Source organism: Choloepus didactylus, chromosome 4, assembly GCF_015220235.1.
Source record: "Choloepus didactylus isolate mChoDid1 chromosome 4, mChoDid1.pri, whole genome shotgun sequence".
NCBI lineage: Eukaryota > Metazoa > Chordata > Mammalia > Pilosa > Megalonychidae > Choloepus > Choloepus didactylus.
Genome location: NC_051310.1, coordinates 152,493,290 through 152,511,426, shown reverse-complemented (window position 1 = coordinate 152,511,426; position 18,137 = coordinate 152,493,290). Strand labels below are relative to the sequence as shown.

At 37.4% G+C, this 18,137-nt stretch overlaps 1 protein-coding gene across 1 annotated transcript; it reads left to right on the top strand.

The window, feature by feature from the left end:
* The first annotated feature begins 9,726 nt into the window (after positions 1-9,726).
* LOC119533466 (olfactory receptor 11H12-like) lies at positions 9,727-10,701 on the top strand. The gene is given in 1 exon segment (XM_037835501.1): positions 9,727-10,701. A coding segment is annotated over 1 exon segment (960 nt). The 5' UTR covers positions 9,727-9,741.
* The last annotated feature ends 7,436 nt before the right edge of the window (positions 10,702-18,137 follow it).

Sequence of the window (18,137 nt, the reverse complement as noted above, 5' to 3'; positions counted from 1 at the left end):
CCAATGATAACTAGTCAGTAGAGTCTTCTCCAGTATATGTTCCATTTCAGATTATAGTTTTTGTGTAGTTGGTGTTTGAATCCTTCCTGCCAAATTAAAAATTGGAGATCTCCCAAAGTCTCATCTCACTGCACCATCCAGACACGTCCCCTGATGAGACTCTTGGCAGTCACTGCAAAATTAATTGTTCAAAAAAGGGTTTGTTTTTCTGTAAAGGTACTGAGAATCCATACTCATGAGAGAGATGATGAAAACTAAGGACACCCCTGACTTCTTTGTACTATTCCAGGTGTAGCTCCCAGGAATAATACATAAATAACATTGTGTCCCCCCATCCTTTCTTGCTAGAAATATATTCCTAGTTTTTTGTTGCAGTTGTCATTGGGTATCATTGATAAAAAACTGGAAGGACAAAATCTAAACAGCTTCAATTCCCAGACAAAACTGTGGCTTTTGTCATTAATTAAGGTAAGTAATGAGGAACTCATACCCCTTATCCCCCCTTATCCCCCCCATTAGTTATTTATTTTTTGTCTTTGTTTCCTTATTTTTCTGCCCATGCATTGGATAAAGGGAATGTTTCCTTATTTATCTGCCCATGCATTGGATAAAGAGAATGTCAGTCACAAGATTTTCACAATTACACAGTCACATCTTAAGAGCCATGTAATTATACAATCATCTTCAAGAATCAAGACTACTGGATTACAGTTCAACAGTTTCAGGCATTTCCTTCTAGCTATTCAATACACTAAAACTACAAAGGGATATCTATAGAACGCATTTAAAAAACCTCCAAAATAATCTCTTAATTCTACTTCATATCTTACAGCCATTGAAACTCTATTTTGTTTCATTTGTCTTCCACTTTTTGGTCCAAGAAAGCATTCTCAATCCCATGATGCCAGGGCCAGGCTCTTACTTGGGATTCATGTACTACATGGCCAGGGAAACTTACAACCCTGGGAGTCATGTACCACAGAGGGGGAGAAGCAAAGAGTTTACCTGTAAAGTTGGCTTAGAGACAGAGGCCATGTATGAGCAACAAAAGAGGTTCTCTGGAGGTGTCTCTTAGGAAAAATTATAAGTAGGCTTAGCTTATCATTTACAGGAATATGTTTGATAAGGGCGAGCCCCAATATTGAGGGCTTGGCCTGTTAAGTTGGTAGTCCCCAATGCTTGTGAGAATATCAGGAATTCCCCAAGTGGGAAAGTTTAATATTTCAACATTTTTCCCCAGTCCCTCAAGGTAGATTTGCAAATATTTATTTATTTTCTGCCCAAATTACTCTGGTATGAATCAGGGCATCACAGTAACCTGTATGAACCAAGATCTCACTCCCTATTCAAGGTTCCATGTGATTATATGTAACTATGGTGTTCGAATAAACTGACCATACAAGCTAAATTAGATAGTGTGCTACAGAAGATATAAATGTTGCCCCAAATAAACATCTCTTCCTTTGTTCTCACACAGAAGTTGAAGTTTTAAAACACCATCAATATTGTCCTTTATCCTTTAGTCTGATCTACCTTACTGCTAATCAGATCAGTTTTATTCATATTTTTAATTGAAATCTGATTTCTTTTTCAGTTTTTTTTTAACAGTTGCTATATGGGGTAATACTGATTTCATTGCTGCAGAACTCTAGCTCTTATACTCAAGTATCACACAGATACCCCAAATTCCAGGGGTCAACAAGGTTGTACACAAAGAGCTCAGCCTCTCAGAATTTAGAAATAACTGTAACAACTCAGGAATACATGTTACTGCTATAAGAGCTTACAATCTAGGAACATTTACAATAAGCCTTCCCCTGATAATCTATGCTCTTAAATTCAGTTCTAAGTGTTGCACATTATATTCAGTGCATATTAGGCATTATAGTATTAGTTTTTTATTTCTGACTTATGTCACTCAATATATTGTCCTCAAGTTTTATTCATCTAGTTGCACGCCTCACAACTTCTTTCCTTCTTGCATCCACTCAGTGTTCCATTGCATGCATACACCAAAGTTTGCCCTTCTGTTCATCAATTGATGTACCCTTAGGCCACCTCCATCCATTGCAAATCATTAATACTGCCACCATAAGTACCAGTATCTGCATGTCCATTTGTGCCCCTGTTTTCAGTTCTTCCATGTATATAACTAATAATGGTTGCAGGTTCATATGGTGTGCCAGTTTGGAGGTATTATGTCCCCCAAAACTCCATGTTCTTTGGTGCAGTCTTGTGGGGGGCAGATATATTAGTGCTGATTAGGTTGGAACCTGTTGGTTCAGTGTTTCCATGGAGATGTGACTCAACCAACTGTGGGTGAGATCTTTCATTGGATTATTTCTATGGAGGTGTTGCCCCACTCATTCATGGTGGGTTTTTTTTAATGACTGGAGTACTTTAAGAAGAGCCACACAGGCCCAGATGCAGAGAAGCTGTGAGTGACATTTTGGAGAGCTGCAACCTAGAGAGACATTTTGAAAATGGCTGTTGAAAGCAGACTTTTGCTCTGGAGAAGCTAAGAGAGGACAAAATGCCCCAAGGACAACATATTGAAGACTGCACAGGAGCTGAGAGAGAAGCTGGAACATAATCTGGGATCAGCAGATGCCACCCACATGCCTTTTGAGCTCACAGAGGTTTTCTGGATGTCAGTGGCCTTCCTCCAGCGAAGTCACCCTATTGTTGATGCCTTACTTGGACACTTTATGGACTTAAGACTGTAACTCTGTAACCAAATAAACCCTCCTTATAAAAGCCAATCCATTTCTGGTGTTTTTCATAATGACAGCATTAGCAAACTGGAACATATGGCAACCCTATACTTGGCCTCCTGTGGAACCACCACAGTGCCCTCCAGAGGGACTGAACCATTCTACATCCCTACCAAATGTGAATAGGTATATCTCCCTCTCCACATCTTCTCCAGTATTTGTACCTGTTTATTTTTTAAACAGTTTTATTTACATACCATACAAGCTATTTTAAGTAAACAATCAATGGTTCCTGGTATAACCACATAGTTATGCATACACCACCACAATCTATATGAGGATATTTCCATTTCTTCTGCAAAGAAAGGAGGAAAAAATGAATAATAAAACATAAAAAAATAAAAAAAATAGAAAAGGTGGACTAAAGAGTCTGTGCCTGGAGCAGACATACCCCCACTCCTTTTCCTTCTGCTTATCCTTCCTTCCCAATGCCTTCCTTGTTGACTGTGCTGAGAAGTCCAATTCACCTAGCCCAGTCACTGGCATTGAGGAATCTCAACCCAGTCTCAGAGATTCAGCCAGGGGGACAAAAAGGGGTGTACCCTACAGCAGGCACCCAAACCCACCTTTTCTGACCCATGATGACTCAGATCACCCAGGACACATCTTGGGTTTAGTTTCCCAGATCCTGGTGTTGCTTCCATAGTGAGAATCAGACTTTCTCCCCACAGGGCCCTGCAGGGTGGTGCCTGTGGCTCTGGGATACCTCACTCCTCGTGCTTATCTGGTTGTGAGTGAAAACCCAGAGGAAGACAGTTGTGATCTGAGCTATTGGCAATGCAGCCACTGGAATTAGTGAACTTGAAAGATGTAGTTATAGGCATCATCCAGGTAGAGTGGTCCCTGCTGGACACATCCCAGAGAAAGCTGTTTAGAGATGTGATGCTGGAGAATATCAGTCATCTGGTCTCAGTGGGACATCCAATCCTCAAATCAGATGTACTTTCCCGCTTGGAGCAACAGGAGGAACTGTGGAGAAAAGGAATTGGATCATTCCAGTCCCAGTAATCAGGCAGGAAAAGTGGTATTAAAAAAAAAGAAATCCTATTCATGCAACATAACTTTAGGAAAGACATATCTACCATTATGTAATTGAGGCAGAATTCTCACATTAAGAAGAATGGCATTATATGTAGTGAATTGCCAGAAGATTTTACTCATATATCCAAAGTGACTCAACAGGTGTTAACTCACAATGGAAAGAAATCCTACCTCAACAGTCTTTTTGGAAAAACCCTCAATGACCAGTTATCTGTTAATAAACAAAAGCAAGTATACACTAAAAATATGTCACATAATTGTCATCTAATTGGTAAATCCTTTATTGAAAGCTCTGGCCTTACACATTACAATGGAACTCACACTAGAGAGAAACCATATGATTGCACCTATGTGGGAAAGCTTTTTTTCTGTATTCTGCCAAGAGACACATTAGAGAGCTCACATTGGAGAGAGACAATATGAATGCTACCTATGTGGGAAAGTGTTCCTATGTTATTCTGTGCTTAGGCAACATGAGATGAGTCACACTGGAGAGAAACCCTATGAATGTCATCTATGTGGGGAAGCCTTTGCTCAGGGTTCTAACCTGAGACAACATGTATCTAAAGATATATCTATATCTGAATCTTTGTGTACATCTATTCATTGGATGTAAAATATGTACATATTGTTCTCCTTCCTGTACTGTCAAATAAGTTCCTAATACATCAACCTTCCCAGAGATAACAGCTATAATCTTTGAACAAGGTACAAAAAAAAAAAAAAAATACAAAGGTCTCCAAAGAATGAACCAAGGATTATGAAGAAGAATTAAAAATTAGAAGAAAGGACAGGCCTGGGGTGAGTCTGACATTTTTATGACCTTGGCCTGTGGGCAGTCTAGAGCTGCAGCACAGGATGGTGTAACAAAGTTTGATTAGAAAACTTTCCCTAGGAAGTTAGACCCTAGAGCAACCACAGCCTCCAGGGTATGAGGGGGAATACCAAAAAAGTGGAAGCCAGAGAAGGAGAGTCCCAAGTTCCACATGACAACTCTGTCCAACTCTCTGACTGACCCCTGAACCACACATGCAGACTCAAAGCAGCTTGAAGCAAAAGTTAAAAGAACTGAACCAAAGTTTAAGCTGCTCCCCACCTCAGGCAAGACTCAGCTTGCAGTTTGAGTCTACCAGGTTAAATACCTGCTAAAACAAAAACTTTATCACTATTCAGAGAAATGAAACAGTTCTCTCCACAGCATAACATTTATAATATCCAAGATAAAATCCAAAATTTGTCAACATATGAGGAACCAGGCAAGTATCATCCATTTACAAGGGAAAGTCAATCAACAAGAGGCCAACACTCAGATGGCCCAGATGTTGGAATAATAGCTATGCTCAAAAATAAAAAAGAAAACATGCTTATAATGGGTGAAAAGATATGAAATCTCAGCAGACAAATCAAAAATATAAAAAAGGACCAATATACATCTAGAACTGAAAAATATCTAAAATTTAAAAAAATTCTCTCCACGGACTTAAATGACAGGATGGAGATAATAGAGAAAAGAATCAGTGAACTTAAAATAGATCAACATAAATTATCCAATTTGAAGACAAAAGAGAAAAAAGTCTCAATAAAAAATGAACAGAGGCTCAAGGACATGTGGATCAATAAAATATACATGCTTATAAAAATATATTAACAGGTCAAGAGTGAGGACAAGCTTGCAGAACATAATCCTGACCTGAACATAAATCCTTCACCTATGAACGATGGACAATTGGAATGAAATTAGTCTAAATCATCATGGTCTCTGTTGCATTGATCCTGACTCTACCGATAATTACTGCAGAATAAATACCCAGATGACAATATGGGAAGATAACCCCATGGGTTTAAACAGATTTATTCAAGGTAGAACATATTTGAGGATAAAGACAAAGGATTAAAAGTAGTAGCTATAGGCAGAGTGCATATTAATAATAAAACTAGTCTTATATCTCATATGTGCATTAGGAACTCAAAACAGATGCAGGATTCCAGGCCTTGGGGATGGATCTTGAGAAAGGAAAAAATTTCATTGATTTTACTCTTGGGAATCAGCTGTTGATTAGGTGGGCTTGAACCTGTCTCTTCTCCACTTATTAGTTGGTTTGACCAAGGCAGTCTCCTTACCCTAAGGTTTTCTTCTCATCCACTCTTATCTATCCCTGCCCTCTTACCCTATCAGCCTCAAAGATGTAAATACAGGCTAACCACCCTTCCTACCCAGGTTTCACCCTCAAAGTTTCTCCTAGTTAGAATACCCTCCTCTTTCAATAAAATTCTGTTTTTTAAATCACTGCTTCTGAAATCATCTAAGGTGAATGGCCGGCTATTTTTTTATTTCCTAATTCATTGGAGATTGATAGTTTTGTAAATTAAAAAAGAATAACTAGAAATTGAAAAACAAAAATATAAGTCCATATTTTTATTTCTAGACTCAACACATATAAAATAAATCCGCTATAAGTTTCTTAATGCTTACTCTTAATTTCTATACTTACCATGTGTCCTAGTTTGCTAATGCTGCAGAATGCAAAACACCAGAGATGGATTGGCTTTTATAAAAAGGGGGTTTATTTGGCTATATAGTTACAGTCTTAAGGCCATAAAGTGTCCAAGGTAACACATCAGTAATCAGGTACCTTCACTGGAGGATGGCAAATGGCATCCGGAAAACCTCTGTTAGCTGGGGAGGCATGTGGCTGGCGTCTGCTCCAAAGTTCTGGTTTCAAAATGGCTTTCTCCCAGGACATTCCTCTCTAGCAAGCTTGCTCCTCTTCAAAACATCACTCACAGCTGCACTGAGTTCCTTCTCTTTGAGTCAGCTCATTTATATGGCTCCACTTATCAAGGCCCACCCTAAATGGGTGGGGCCATGCCTCCATGGGAACATCTCATCAGAGTCATCACCCACAGCTGGGTGGGGCACATTCCAAGCAAATCTAACCAGCACCAAAATGTCTGCCCCAGAAGACTACAAAGACAATGGCATTTGGGGGACACAATACATTCAAACTGGCACACCATGTATGGGAACAGTTTATAGGTGGTGCTGGTCAACTGATCACTTCAAGTAGCACTTTCCTGGGTCACATTCCAGCCATCTCTTCAATGAGTTTTTAAAGAAGTCTCTCATAGCCCATACCACTTTTAACCCATCTAATTTTCTCCCCTCCTCTGAATTTTTTAGCATCTGTAAACATAGTGTCATGTTTTCATGTTCTTCAGAGCTGTCTTTTTTTCACTTTGGTGCACCAAGAGTGGATTTTACAAATAATAAAACTGATACAATAAAAAAAGAAGACTGCTGTTTATTCAACAAATATTTTATGTAAACCAATAAATGCAATGTATTTCTATCTCCTTTTTTAATAAAGATGAATAATACCCATTCTCTGCCTTCAAAGAACTTATAATCTTGGAATTAGGAAAGACAAGTACACAAATAAACATAATATAAAGTATTTTGCAATAAGTATCATGAGAAAGATACAAAGAAGGTTAAATGAAAAGTCAGAAATGGAGTGTGCTTTTGGTTAGGGGATTAAGAGGAAGCATCATAGAAAAAAATGGCATTTGAACTGGATCTTAAAGGATAGGTGGGGATTTTGCAGGTGTAGATGGCAGTAAAGAGAATTCCATATGGAGAAAATGACTACAAAGAAATGAATATTAGAAATTTAAAGCTATTCAGAAAATGAAATGCTACTCAATTTATCTGTAAATAGGAGTAGGAGAGGATAAGACAGGAAAAGTAATTTGAAGTCAGTTTACAGAGTATCTGGGGCCTTATTTTATGAATAATGAAAACCATTGATGGTTTTTGGTGAGGACAAATAAAATCCCAGCTATGCTTTAGGAGTTTCTAAGGAACAAAGTAGTCAAGATAAGAGGTAATAAAGAATAATGTGAATAATCTCTTTTTCCTTTTTAAGTCTATCAATGCCAAGAGTTTGCTTTTAGATTTCCTCAGTCTGTTCCACAGACCAGTGTTCCTAGAGCGTAAGACACCTGATCACCTTGATTATTTTACACTGCATGGTGTGAACATCCATTCTCATCTGGACATTTTATTCATTCTATGTAGACTCTTATGCCAAAAGTAAAGCACCATAATCAGTGAAAGTAAATACTTGTTTCCTATTAATTGCAAAGTCACATGTTCTTCTGAACTATTCTGGTCAATTGACTTAAATATTCATACTTCTTATCTTTTCCTTCACCCATCTTCCATGCTGTCCTTCTTAAAGTCATTTCTAAATACTCAAATTTTATTGTCAATATTCTACAGTGTTCTATACTTCAACATTTTCCTTATTGGGCTCTCCACATATCACCTCAAACCCAAACTCCATCCCATATACAGTAGCATTTGAAATGTTTCTGAATTTCAGTATCAGAACTTTTGGTGGCAAACTGTGTCTTACTGTCCTACAAACTGTGTCTTCTGAAAACTCTTTGGAATCTGTATTCCAGATGGGTAAACTATTTGTAAATAATGGTGCCGCATAGAAGTTGTCAATGCTATTTACCAATTCCTCAGAGAATGTGTAATCATTATTTTTAAAAATTCATTGGCTTGGACAAGAACTTTCCTAATGCTATAGAGGCAAAGTCACAGGAGAACATGTTATTAAAAAAAGAAAAAAAACTACGTTCTTAATTTTTGTGCAGCAATAAAACTCTTTCTCCATTTAGCCAAAGGCAGAAGCATGTGATTTACCAAGCAGGTCCTTTAGAGATCTGAACCAAATCAAAACCATGATAGCTTCATTTTCTGAACATTGCTGTGTCAATCTCCATTCAGTCTATACTTTCTTATCACTCCTGGTTTAAGGCATTTTAAAAGGAGTGCATATTACTGAAAGAACTACAAACATAGTTTTCACCTAATCATTCTAAGGGACAATCCAGAGTGGTGTGAGATAGATTGGTGGAGGACTCCTTTTGAAAATTTTGTTTGTGCTCAGAATGTAAGACCTCCTGACTTCTGGGGTCATATCCTACATATGGCCACAAAAAAAGCTTCAGGGGACTCAGATTCCTGGCATCTTTTCCATGAGAACATGGAATGAAGGAGTTCATTTTTGACAGAGGAAAGTATTTGACTGCTGTTATCTAGCTTCTGTAGTGGATCATTTTTCTTAGTTTTTATACAAGCCCATGAGGAAAACCAATCCAGAAATTTCATTTTAAAAATCTTCAAAACTTAAGTCCTGTACGTAGTTTTCCTTTCGCAAATTTCTGTACAGTTGAAATGTTAAGGAAAAACATAAAGCCACTATTATTTACAGGGGACATTGCAACATCACAACATTAAAAGTCGATGCTGGTAAGTAACATTATGGACTTACATTTTTATGATGCTTAAGGAACAACAAAAAAATTCAGAAATATTGGTTTTAAAGGTATAACAAACAACTTACTGTAAAATATGTCCATTTGTTTTGAATATTTAAATATGTTACATAATATCTTTTACTGAGATGTAAACAGTCAAATTATCCTTAAAATTTTTTTTCTTGAGTCTATTGCAATATAGGGTGAATTTAAGATAAGAAACTAACATGTTTATCAAGGGCTAATTCTGTATTACATGCTAAATAGAAACTATATGCATCTCTGCCCACCCAAAAAGACAAAAACAAACAAACAAACAAAAAAGATAACAATGAGTTTAACTTTTTCTAGTTCTTTCATGGTATCATAGTAAGGGGGAGATTTAAAACAGGCAAAAGTTTGTTTCTGTGCTGGCAGTTACCTGCTATGCCCTAAGCTCATAGTATATGGCCAAGAAAAGGCAGACTGCATTCTCTTCATAACTGATGATTCTTTAAGAAAATGCCTCCATGCCCAGTATCTTTTTTTCATTCTTAAAAAGGAACACATTTTAAGCTAGTCCTAACTGATAACAATATATCTCTTGACCTTACAGATGACTGAGCCAATGAATGTCTCCGAGCAAGCTGCCAGCTTTGCTTCTGTAAGAGAATTTATGCTCCTAGGTTTCTCTTGTGAGTGGCAGATTCAGGTCCTCCTCTCCTCACTCTTCACTACAACATATGTTCTGACCATAACAGGGAATGGGGCCATTGTCTGTGCACTGTGGTGTGACCAGTGACTCCACACCCCTATGTACACATTCCTGGGGAATTTCTCCTTTCTAGAGATCTGGTATGTTTCTTCTACAGTGCCCAAGATACTGGTCAACTTCCTCTCAGCAACAAGGACCATCTCCTTCACTGGCTGTTTCCTACAATTCTACTTCTTTTTCTCCTTGGGCACATCTGAATGCTTCCTTCTGGCTGTCATGGCCTTTGATCGGTACTTAGCCATCTGCCATCCCTTACACTACCCTAATATCATGACAGGGCATCTCTGTGTCAAACTAGTCATTACCTGTTGGTTTTGTGGCTTTCTGTGGTTCCTAATCCCCATTGCTCTCATATCTCAGTTGCCCTTCTGTGGTCCAAATATTATTGACCATGTTGTATGTGACCCAGGACCATTATTTGCATTGGCATGTGCCTCTGCCCCAATAACCCAACTGATTTGTTACACTCTAAGCTCATTAGTTATCTTTGGCAACTTCCTATTCATCCTTGGGTCTTATACTCTTGTTTTATTAGCTGTGTTGCGTGTGCCTTCAGCCATGGGAAGACGTAAGGCCTTCTCCACCTGTGGGTCTCATTTGGCTGTGGTATCCCTGTTCTATGGCTCCCTGATGGTCATGTATGTGAGCCCAGGACTCGGACATTCTGCTGGAATGCAGAAAATTGCAACCTTGTTCTATGCTATTGTGACCCCACTATTCAACCCCCTCATCTACAGCCTCCGGAATAAGGAGATAAAAGCAGCCTTGAGGAAAGTTCTGTGGAGTTCTAGCATAATCTGACACATACTAGAGTCCATGATCAGGTCAGTCTAGTCTAACAATCAGAACTATATAATTATCTAAATCTTCAAATATGACTCTAGTGATATTGACTATATCAAGTTATGAAATTAAGCATCTATAGGACCACTTACAATGGCCAGAATATATAGCTAAATGGAATGTTGTGTTCCTCTTTAGCACTTGAACTGTATATTAACTAAGGAATGCCCATATTTGAGTGTTTTGTGGATGGTTTTCATATGGTTAATCTGTGATAAAAGTTCCCTTAATCTATTTGGTTATTTAAATTTATAGTTCTGGAAGCAATAAAATGATAACAATGTTTGTTTTGGTTCATTGGTTATAAATAAAAGAAGGAAGATTTCTACGCATTTTCTGTTTGTGGGTCATTCCTGGTAAACAAACCCTTAGAATAATTATGTGAAAGTTCTATGAGATGATCGTATTCTAGCATAATGATATCAGCCCTATATTGTTTTCTTTTCATATTATCTTATTCTAATCACCTGAGGGAAAGATTCTAATTTAATGTATAATATGTTTGGAAATGCAATAAATATTCTGGTCACCTAATATTTTTACCTAAATGATGTGTTACCAAGAACTTAAATACATTTATATAACAGAGTAACTCCTCTTAAAAAATTGAAGAGGAAAATGGTTGGAGATAAATTACTTGAGTTCAAAAAATAAATGATAGTTCATTGCTACTTGTTGCTGAAATATATTATAATACCATTAATTTAAAAAGTGAAAGGAAAATAGCATCCAGAATTCAATCACTAACACAACTATTTGAATTTTTATGTGTCCATTTTATTTAATACAGCATCAAATGAGTTTATGTGTTACAGCATGTTTTTATAACTATCATTTTTTAGAAACCATGACATTCCATTGAACTAATATGGTATGGATTAGGAATTTTTATGTGGTGAGATGAACATTTTCCTAGAAGGAAGATAAGTATCCCTTTCAAGTAGCTTGGAGCTGGATTGTGAAGGGTACAAGAAGGAATTTTCAGGAGGAGGCTTAGGAGGAAAATGAACGCCAACACTGCACATAGTGACAGTTGTAGAATTAATATTTGGGTAATCAGGGGTAAGGATGCTGAATACTACCCACTCACCTTCCATACACCACCAATCCTTTTGTTGGACATAAAGTTGTTTCCAAACTTTTGCTATATAAAATCTCAATAAAATCTTAAGGATTTGCCATGATGGTATTTTACAAAATTAAATTAGGATTAACTAATCAAAAACAGATTTATCTCAGAAAATCCATGATGTAACACTAGCACATGCATATCATAATTTTCCTTTTAGGGTTTTTGTCTTAGAGCAGCTTCCTAGGAAATAGATGGATTATTTGGTTCAAAATGACATCCTGGATAAAAAAACTATTTTCTCCTTTGATTGTGAGAACTTGTCAAGCCCCTTAGTCAATCTTACTTCTCAGACGTCTGCCACATATCTCTCCCTTATTTAGTCCATTGAGTATATGTTCTAACCTTATGCCCCTTTCCAGGTTATATGACTTTTTAAGTTTCTTGAGATGAGATCAGCAAAGAACTCAAGAGCAAGTAGTCAAGGCAGGCAATATTTCTACTATTACCTCAGTGCTCCTTCCCTTGCTTTACTAATTAGTACATGTGTGCAGTCAGTTTTAAATTGTCTCTTCTTATCACCGCAAACACTATGACTGGTTCACCAACTCTTCCACAGTATTAAATTATTTGACCTAACACTATAATTTATAAATGGCATTTCATCAAAGCCCAACTGCATTCCCAACTAGAGATAGAATGGGAGAGAGACAATTAGGAATGGCCTAGTGTTCTTTATTTTCTGAGAATTTAAATTTTCAATAGAACAGAGCAGGGTTAGTGGTTAGGGGTTTCCTTAGGGGAAATGAAAATAGAAAGTCAGTATTTTTTACTTTCAAATATGAGTTATAGTGCTTATTAGCTGCCTTTAAGTCTGTGTTAAGCTGACCAAACATTAAATTTCCTTCAATTGTAACTAACTCTCACAAAGTAAAATTTATTTATACAACCAAACTGTTACAGATTGAATCATGTACCCCACAAAATGCATGTTTAGGTTCCAACCCCTGGTCCCATGGGTGTGGACCCATTTGTAAATAGGATCTTTGAAGATGTTACTAGTGAAGGAGTGCCCGAACTGAGTGAGAGTGGGCCTTAATCCTATAGGGCTAAAGCCCTTAAAAGCAAAGGACAAGGAAGAGAAAGGAAAAGATTCTGCCATATAGATAGATATAGATATAGATATAGATATAGATATAGATAGATATAGATATAGATTCTTATGCTCACTTCATAGATGATACGCAATGAAAGCAACTGTGTTTCCCAAGGTCACACAAATGGTGAGTGACGGAATCAGTTTTGTAATCTTCAAAGTTAGTAAGCTTTCTGCTGCACCATGCTTGCTTGCCTGGGCACTATAGCTCTGTCACATGTAGCTGCCTTTAGAAGAACCCCATAGCTCTGCAGGCTAAAGAGCCATATTCCAGAACGGAATAGAGAGGAGAAGTGAATGTAGGAGACATGCGTAAAAGGACTTTTTGTTCTATTATCTTAAGGCAATAACTATACCCAGTACATGAAGATTAATTACAAGAAATATTTAATACATAAAATGTTTATTTTTACTAAGTGAACAGACAAGGAAACAAAATTATAATATAATCTTTAAATATAATGCAATGCTATTATGTGTGACAAGTTCCTTTTTTCCTCTTTTGTGTTACTGTTAGCTTAACTTTCCAGGATAAACATGTGTACTCTAACTTAAAAAAAAGGAGAATGAAAAATTAGTATTTAGAAGGGGATACACAAATTAGAGCAAAACCTTTAGACACACTACTTAACAGTATTTTCCTCTGCTTTATGCAAAAGTAAAAGATAGTGCTACTGTCGTAACTTGTGGCTTTCCACAGCTCAAAGACTTTTCAAAATGGAAAAACTTTATGAAGAAGATTAAATTTGGCTTTCTAGTTCTTCTATTTTATTCAGAATTGTCTCTTTCTCTAAAAGAGAAAGAGGTCTTGGTGGCAAACTGTGGATTTGCAGTTCTCATTCTAGATGATTGGAACAGAAAGTAAAGAAAGGAGATGGATGAACAAAACATATAACTAATTGAATACCTAATGAATCTTCCCAAACAGGAAAGTTTGCTTTAGGGTTCCTCTCATTTACCTCTCACCAGAACCGCTTCCTTAGCACTAGCACAAGAGCCAATTTTCATTAAAAGAGTTTGAATTATTAGGCTCTGGTTATCTATTTTTTCTTTATTACTGCTTTAAAAAAATATATCTCAAAGGTTCATCCCTTTTAAGAAATATAAGCCATTTATCTATCAGGAAATCCATTTTGCATCATCCTAATTAAAAACAGAACCATCTTCTAATGGCTATTCAGCTGTTTCTTCAAAGGTGCAAAGAATCCAGAACTTAAACTTTGGAAGAAATAATTATTTTCATTAAATAATCCACTTTCTCCCCATTTTATCCATTTGAACAATGGAGGCAAAGAGGAAACTCAAGAACTTCCAGGGACCCAGAAATGTTGTATATATTAGACTCAGATTCAGCTGAATATAATATAAAATCCAAGTAACAGCATATATTGCAAAACGTTTAATTTTTTTCCTCACAGAAGTTTTTAAAGGTAAACAGTCCACAGCACTCCCAAGTAGACAGTTCTAAGATTTCATCAGGGACCCTGTCTCCTCTGGCTTTTTAAAACTATACTCCTTAGTACATCTTTCCATCAAGGTCACTTTGTTAACTGAGGATGGCCGCTGAAGCTTCACACAGCACGAAGGAGGCCAATCTATATTCCATGTACATTATTTGTTGATCAGAAGGGTGTCACAAAATGATCCCTATTGTTCTGGTTTGCTAATGCTGCCATTTGCAAAACACCAGAGATGGATTGCTTTTATAAAGGGGGTTTATTTGGTTACAAAGTTACAGTCTTAAAGCCATAAAGTTGTCCAAGGCAAGGCCTCAGCACAGGGTAACTTCACTGAAGAATGGCCATTGGCATCCAGAAAACCTCTGTTAGCTGGGAAGGCACATGACTGGCATCTGCTTGCTCCTAGGTTGCATTTCAAAATGGCTTTCTCCAAAAGTGTTGCTCTTGGGGCATTTTGTCCTCTCTTAACTGCAGCTGCTCTTCAAAATGTCATCCTCAGTTGCTCTCCAAAATGTTACTCTTAGCTGCTTTTAGGTCCTCTGTCTGTGAACTCTTTTATATGACTCCAGTGATCCAATTAACACCAACCCTGAATGGGCAGGGTAAGACCTCCATGGAAATTATCCAATCAAATGTTTCACTCACATTTGATTGAGTCACATCTCCATGGAAACACTCAATCAAAAAATTCCAATCTAATCAACACTAACACATCTGCCTCCACAAGATCGTATCAAAGATAATGGGGTTTTGGGGGTCATAATACATCCAACCTGGCACATCTATCTACATGGGAATCTGTAACATTTCATTTTTTTAAGCTTGGGCATATTACCACCAAATTAGATTTGTGGTTGTATTAAGCAGGAAGATTAGGGAAATGAGCATTCATATACACTCTGCCATCAAAGTACTGGGCAATAAAATAAGAAAGTAATTGTAATGATGGAAATTTATAAATAGCCCCTTCTCTCAGTGCTCCTACTTTAGGTTGTTGATACTTCTCTTAGCAAATCTTTATATTGGAAGAAAGAGCAAGAGAGACAGATTTAGTGGATAAGAGAGCTTTACAAGACAAAAACTGTTAATAAGCAAACAATAGAGATGCCACTAAGACTAAGATTTTACTCAAAACTCAAGAATGTGTACAAAGAGTAAACTTAAAATTGTTTTTCCCCAATCTTCAAACAGAAAAAAAAAGCAACTCACCTGTAAACTTGAAAAATGAACGCTTTGGATAAGAGATGAAAGAACCATTTCAATGTCTCCATAATCAAACTTATTTAATTGTTACTCTAAGAACAGCAGCAGGTAAACAAGGCATTCAAAAAGTGTTTCAGTAAAATCAAGCCTATAGGAGTCAGAATGTGGACCCTCCTCTCTTTGGGATACTATATTACTATATTACCCAGTCCTACAGCTTTAATTTCAAGGCTACCTTCCCAGAAGCTTCTTGATGACTAAATCTTCTGGAAAAGAAGATCCTATCATTCAAGTAGAGTCTATCTTTCCTTTCTTCTTACTTCTACTTTGCACTTACAACCCTAGTTTGAAGGTTGAGTTCCCTATAGTAAGACTGTGAGTCTTGCTTCTATCTTCATGCTAAAAAGGAGCTTTATATTAAGATTGCTAGGAGGACTGGGCAGGGAAAAGGGTAGAATTTGGTGAAGATGTTATTGCAAAGAAGGAAACTCTTCCAGATAAATGGAGATGGAACTTAGTCTTTAAGACTTTAGAAGGATGTGATACAAAAGTAATGAGAACTGAAATCCTCAAGTCGTACTGGAAAAGAGGAAACCATGAATAGAAAAAGTTCTGTGGGAGGGAAAAGAGAGAGAGGCAGGTACAATTTTAGGAGAAGTTAAGAGGTTTGCAAGAACTTGCCTCTTTGCTGTAGCAATTTCAACCTTTGATCTAGTAACAGGGGTGATGCACCTATGTGTGAGTGAGGTCAAAGGAAGCAGAAGAAAAGACTTTTGCACCTTTGCTGCAGAAGAAGGTGTGAGAGAATCTATCCTGAAAAATTTCAACTCTGTCTCCACTGGTGTCCATTTCCTCTGCTCATACACAAATAGACTGCTGTCCCAGTGCCAGGTAAGCTTTCTGGACAAGGTGGGATTAGAAATAGTGGAAATTGACAGGGAGGAGAGAAAATAGGCAGAATCTCCTCTGCATAGAGATTCTTTCTAGAGGAGGCCAAGTGCCAGGAGGTAGGCAGGGGTTAGGCAAGAATTATGGAAAGCATTGGAGTTAAAGCTTGCTATAATTTAGCCAGCCAAATGATGCACTATCATTTGTGGACAATCTAAGCAATGCCTCCATGTAAAGCCATCAAAACTGAGTTCCTGTGGACACAGGACCATCCCTGGTCCTTGATCCTACTCCAAAGCCCAGAACTGTTCTGTATTCCTAGGATCTCTGTCCCAAGGAGATTGGGTTTCCTTGGTCTGAGATCTTGTAACTATTCCAGTCCCTGAAATCTCACTAGATTATAGAATGGAGAGGGAAGTTCAAGGATAACAGGTGTTAGAAACAGAACTGTACCTGGAAGAAAACAAAGGCTCACCCAATTGTGAAATAGAAAAATTTATTTTCATTCTTGCAAGAGTGGGCACACGACCAAAAGAAAATGGAACGGTTGATGCACTGAACAAAGGAAAAGCAGCACAATTTATTTCCTAAACCTAACACGCAGGTCCCTCCCTTGTTTCCCCATTGGCTGGGTACTCCAGAGGTTACAGTTTATCTGAGGGAGCTGACCAACCTGCCTTTGATTACACCTCATATTCCTTCGCATTTCAGTGACCTTGGTTGTTACTTGTTTTTACCCAGATAAGGAGCTGACGTTAACTCTAGACTTACATCAGCGGCCCTTTCTTTTCCTCTAATTGCAGTCAGTTTGTGCTAGTTGTGTTTAGTTTCTATTTCCCCTATTCCATGTCACCTTTATGTGAAAGCTAAACTTAATCCTTTTCTTACAGATGTCCCCTCTCTTTCTTTTAAACTTCTGTAGTTTTCACATTTCAGTTTTTCAAATTTGTTAAGAGCTTTTTCACATTCTTTATCATAGGGGTCTTCCTCTTTGAGGGGGTATAGGTTGTTCTGCTTATACTGCATGGGCATTTGTTTGGTTAGGACAGTTTCAATGAGTTTTTGAGCTAACCTTCCAGCACATGGGATGATGCAGTATCCAACTGCTGTGAGTACCCCAGCTGAAATGATAAGGGAAGTTAAGATGGATAGTCTGACTCCTTTCCATTATTTTGAACAAGTTTTTCAGCCATCCCATGAGTAGGTTGTTAATTCCAGAATTTCCCACTAATTCCTCAGATAAGGCTGTCAAACCCTGTAAAGCCTTGGTGATAGTTTCATTTGGTGCTGTGTTATTGGTTATAAATATACAACAACTACCCCCAATTATAACACAGACACCTCCTTTTTTAGCTAGTATAATGCCTAGGGCTATTTTATTTTCCTGTGTTATTTGGCTAGTTACATCTAACTGTCCCACTACTCCCTTAACTGCATCTCGGGTGTAATTGATAAATCTTTGCTGATTGTAATATATGTAATTAATCCAATCCACATTTTTGTTAATAGTGACCCACCAGAATAAAAATAATTTAAACCCTGCAGCTGCTTGATTTTTGGTCTTAAATTCATTTGGGATTCCCCAGGGAATTTCTATATTATTTAGGTAAATTCATTC